This window comes from Rutidosis leptorrhynchoides, chromosome 10 (assembly GCF_046630445.1).
Source record: "Rutidosis leptorrhynchoides isolate AG116_Rl617_1_P2 chromosome 10, CSIRO_AGI_Rlap_v1, whole genome shotgun sequence".
NCBI classification, from domain to species: Eukaryota; Viridiplantae; Streptophyta; class Magnoliopsida; order Asterales; family Asteraceae; genus Rutidosis; species Rutidosis leptorrhynchoides.
In genome coordinates, this window is record NC_092342.1 from 57480387 (window position 1) to 57486119 (window position 5733).

General features: G+C 34.7%; 1 protein-coding gene across 1 annotated transcript; it reads left to right on the plus strand.

The window, feature by feature from the left end:
* Positions 1-390: 390 nt before the first annotated feature.
* LOC139870303 (uncharacterized) lies at positions 391-1239 on the plus strand. Its single transcript, XM_071858133.1, has one exon. The coding sequence runs from the start codon at positions 391-393 to the stop codon at positions 1237-1239; it is 849 nt and encodes a 282-aa protein (XP_071714234.1).
* Positions 1240-5733: the final 4494 nt, after the last annotated feature.

A 5733-nucleotide genomic window follows, 5' to 3' on the forward strand; every position in this document is an offset into this window, starting at 1 on the left:
ATAGACCTCCTGGGTCACCACATGTCATATCTAAACTTCAGTTAGAGAGAAGTACACTTTCTCTCTCACACAGTACTTTCTCACTCTAAAACTTTACCCGCTTAGCAACAGAACGCTACACGGACCAATTACAGTTTGGTTCAAAGACTGATTGAGGCCATCCCATAGATTTCTCATTCGTGTTTCGGGTCTGCAGGGATCTAATCCCGAGGGCAAACATCAGTCGACAGCATATTGCTCAACGCTAGGCTGTTATGGTATTGTACTGGTACCTTTCATCCGCTATACGAAAAATAGTACCAACATATGGCGCCATCCGTTCTAAAGAATCAATCAACTCTCAAGAGCAAAACAAATAACAATAATTAGAAAATACCTGTTGAAGCAAATATGATATATAAATGGCAAGCCGGACAACGCAGAAAAGCAGAAACTTTAGAAGACTGGAAGCAAGAATTAATTGCTTTCCCTTCTTTGTTTAACACTAACCCTTCTAATGCTCCCGTAGTCATTGAAGCTCGAATAGCAAATTGTATTGTTGGAGGGATATACACGGATATTGGAGCAAGAGCAGATATAATGTACGAACATTGTTTTGTACAATTACCGAAAAGAGTGAAAGAAACAATGAAAGACACACTTATTCCTTTGACAAGTTTTGCAAATTATCCATCATGGTCAGAAGGAAGCATACTCTTAGAAGTGGTGTTAGGAAAATCGCCATTTAAAAGAGCAGCTCATATTGAGTTTTTTATGGTAAAAGCAAATTCACAATATAATGTCATTTTGGGTCGATCAGCCATGATGACTTTTGGGGCTGTCACATCAACAGTACATGGAATGATGAAGTTTCTCACGCCAGCTAGAATAGCAACGCTATACGCTGAACTGAAAAGAACAATTGAATGCGTGCAAATAAATCGTACAACTGTTAAGCCAATTATTCATGATGATGGACCAGTTTCACCAAATTCTGCATTCCCAGAACAAAAAATTATCATTGGGAACACATTAACAAAAGAAACAAAAGAAAAGCTTTACAATATTTTAGCAGCCAACATAGATGTATTTGCATGGCAAGTTTCTGATATGACTGGAGTACCACGACATATTGCTGAGCATAAGCTTAACATGAATCTGAATATTCCACCAGTTTGTCAAAAGAAAAGAGGCATGGCCCCTGACGGACCAAGTTTCTTAGAGAAGAGGTTAAAAATTTGGTGGATGCTGGCATTTTAAAAGAAGTTAAGTATCAAACTTGGGTTGCAAATCCGGTGATGGTAAGGAAACCAGACAACACATGGAGGATGTGTGTAGATTTTACAGACATCAATAAATCTTGTCCGAAGGATAATTATCCCTTGCCAGAAATAGATTGGATAGTGGAGTCTTTAAGTGGATATCGATTTAAGTCTTTTTTGGATGCTTACAAGGGATATCACCAGATCCCCATGGCAGTACGGTAGGATAAAACAGCTTTTCACACGGCGGATGGAATACGTTGTTATGTGAAAATGCCCTTTGCATTGAAGAATGCAGGAGCAACTTACCAGCGTGTAATTGATATGGCATTTAGAGATCAAATAGGCAGGAATGTAGAAGCCTATGTTGATGACATTTTTATCAAAAGCAACACGGAGGAAAGTATGCTTAGGGATATTCTTGAGACTTTTGAGTCATTACGAAAGATTAACATGAAGTTAAATCCTAAGAAATGCACTTTTGGTGTAGAGGAAGGCAAATTTTTAGGTCATGTTGTTACGTGACAACCCGGAAATTTCTGATCAAATTTAAACTTAATCTTTGTATGATTAACGTTTCCGACATGATAAGCAAAGCCTGTAAAACTAAATCTCAAATTTTTTGAAATAGTTTCATATATTCAATTACCCATCGACTGTTCTCGACGATTCGTGAACAATTATATGTAAATAGATACATATATATACTATAACTTGAAAGCGTAACAAGTTTTAATTGTATGATACCGTACATTAAACTTATTAGTTTAAATATCTATTTGAATATTTATGATAGGTTGGAATATTAATTTCATGAATAACTTGCGACGTGTATTTAAAACGTGTTTATCGAATATATATTAACTTGGTTATAAAATGTTTGATAATACTATTATTGTTGTAAATAACGAGAATATGATTTATAGAAGTAAATGACCAAAACACTCAAATGTATAAGTCATATTTCGAGTGATATAGTTTATGGATAATTTAAGTCTATATTTTGACAAAGGTACGAGTCACGAAACGTAAAGTACAAGTTTTCTCAGTATACGAAAGGACGTTTGAAAAACCGGAACCGGGACATAAGTCGAGCGATGACGTACGACTTATCGGAACAAAAATTACAAGTCAACTATGCACGAGAATTTAATATAATATATAAATAAATATATAAATTAAATATATTATATATATTATATAATAATATGTCAACAAACAAGAAAACAAAAGAAAGTGAGCTGTCCAGACAGGCCATGCGATCGCATGGCATTTGTACTGGAAGCCCATGCGATCGTATGGGATCCAATTTCAGCAAAAGTCCTATAAATGCTCCAGTTTTTGCCGAATGTTTTACACTCTTTCAATTTCTCTGTCTCTATTATTATTATTATTATTATTATTATTATTATTATTATTATTATTATTATTATTAATCTTATTACTATTAGTAATATACATAAAATATTACGACGAGGTTATTAGCGGGTTATTTTCAAAACGAGTTTTGAGCAGAATAGAGCTAAGGAAATAATGGGTTACAGCTATGGAGTTTATGAGTAATGTTCGTGGGTATTGTTCGCAAGTCAAACCTAGTGTTTATCATCTCCGTTACGTCTACGTACTTTCCTGCAATATTGAATCACAATATTGATACGTGAGCATTCATATCTTATCTTTTATATATTAATAGTGTATCCATGTCTAAGTGCTCGAGTATATATGTTTATGCATGCTTGTATGCTTCATTTTGCCATTTGATAGTTTATGATGAATCACGAATTTAATACATATACTACTGATAAAAAGTATATGATATGCATGTTTTTGGAAAGCTGGCGAAAAATCAATAACTTTTCATTTAGAAATCGCGTAATTTCGATGAACGAATTAAAAGATATGATCAACTGAATTATGATTGACGTTAATTTAAATTGCTTTTGAATCTGCAATTAAGATTTAAACAACTTGGTTATGAGATTAATAAAGTGGATTTTTAAATATTACCAGCCGAGTAAATGAATCCTTATATAAGGCACGTCTCGTTTTGTTGAACAATTGTCAAAATTGACTGTTTTAATCATATTTTAAAGCCTTATAAAAACTATAGTCTAATTTTACAAGTATTGGGAAACTATGTGAAATGTTAAAATGTTTCAATTGCCATGATCATTCAACTATAGTATTGAGTCAGATTAACTTGTTGAAACGACTTTTGATAACTTTTGTATGTCGATCTCGAGCATTAGGATTGTGATACACTATGACCTGACCTAGCTTGATAGACATTTATTGACCAACATATGTTCTCTAGGTTGAGATCTACAGTTATTTGGTATTCCGAGTTTCGGTCACATTTCGGTGAACGACTTTATGTGCTGCTAAGGTGAGTTTCATTTGCCCTTTCTACCCTTTACATTTTTGGGCTGAGAATACATGCAAATGCTTTATTAACTGTTTTACAATATTTATATGCGTGAGTTTCATTTGCTCCCTTTTTAAATGCTTTTGCAATCTATATTTTTGGGCCGAGAATACATGCACTTTATTTTAAATGCAATGGATACAAGTACATACTTAATTCTACACTGAGTTTGAACCGAAAATCCCTTAGCTTTGGTAACTAGTAACTGCCGGTTATAAGAAATGGTGGGCGTGAGTAGTTGTATATGGATCCATAGGACTTGACATCCCCGTCTGTTCCAGGTATAGAAACCCTAGCCTGAACTATAAAACAGACGTATGCTATTTGAGGTTAGTACACGTTAGTTTGTGTGTATTGTACATGTTGGTTGCATGTATGTTAAAACAAGGGTATTTATTATATAGACGTTAAAGTTTAGTTAACAAGGGTGCTCAATCTTGTAGAATATTTTGATAAACGTTTCTGGATGAAACAACTGAAATCTTGTGATCCACCTTTATATACAGATTATGCGCAACATTAAAACTATGAACTCACCAACCTTTGTGTTGACACTTGAAAGCATGTTTATTCTCAGGTTCCTAGAAGTCTTCTGCTATTTGCTTATATGTTATACAAGCTATGTGCATGGAGTCATATATGATTTATTCGAGAAAACGTTGCATTCACAAAATCATCACCATGTATCTATTTTGACTGCATTGTCAACGGAAGTATTAGTGTAAACTATTATTTACGGTAATTGTCTATATGTAGAAATCATCAGATGTTGAAAACCTTAGATTTAAATATTCATTTATGGTGTGTCTTTTCCAAAGAATGCAATGTTTGTAAAACGTATCATATAGAGGTCAAATACCTCGCAATGAAATTGATGAATGACGTATTCGTCCATATGGATTTGGAGCGATCGTCACAGTTGGTATCAGAGCGTTGGTCCTACTGAACCAGGTCTTGCATGAGTGTGTCTAACTGATAGTTGTTAGGATGCATTAGCAACTCTGGACTTCGACCGTGTCTGCATGTTAAAAGTTTTGCTTATCATTTCTTGTCGAAAATTACATGCTTATCATTCTTAAGTCTAGACACGTTTTCCTGCATTTATTGCATAAATAGTGTATAGATAAAATTTCATATCTTAGCGTATCTGTTACTGTAAACTTTTCCTGACATCTTCTGAAAATTTCTCCGTGATTTATGGAATTTGGTATTATATATACATATGTAAATTATGTATTGAAGAATACCAAACTAAATTCTATAATCTAATTCATATCAAAAATCATCTCCCTAATTATACAATATGGATCCCGTATCTAGTTCAAATTCCTTAAACTCCGACAGCTATTCCGATATGGATATTCACCTGAATTCCGAAGAAAGTGTAACCGGACTGGATCAACCAATCGGCCATCACCTATTCTGGATGAATTGGGGATGGGTTTGTAGCTTGCTTAGTCATTGGAGATAAGAAGAAGGTGATCCCTTCCATCCACCACATTTCCCTCTAGGCGAAGAACCTGAAGCACTTACCGGCGAACCTGTTCGAGACACCATTTTCTCTCTCATTTCCAGAGTATCTCGTCACGATAATATACTATCTCAAATTCTGAATCTTATTCATCCGCTCTTCCGAACCAACAATCATCCCGATGTAATAGAAGAAGTCAACGAGCTTCGCGCTCGGGTAGTGGCTTTGGAGAATATGGTGCAAAGGTTACAAGCACCAGCAGCATCACCGGCATCAACAGTACCACTGACAACAACACCAACAGTACCATTACCACCACCAACAACAATCGCATCGCAAACCTCAACTTCACAATCTGTCCCACGAGCATCAATGTCATACGCCCTATAGATACCAAGGAATATCAACAACAACAAACGATGAAGTATTGATTCATAACTTCATCGAAGAAATATTCTGCAGAGAATATGTAGTTTCTAAAAGTTTTAGAGATTATATATTATAATGTAAATTGAAAATTAGAAGTGGGCGGATAGAAATAATAAAGTGAAACTCTGACAGGAATAGTGCGCAATTTACAAGCTAGACTTGTTATA

Excerpts from the sequence above, each read along its gene's own strand:
- LOC139870303 (XM_071858133.1), top strand. The coding sequence starts at position 391 with ATGATATATAAATGGCAAGCCGGACAACGCAGAAAAGCAGAAACTTTA.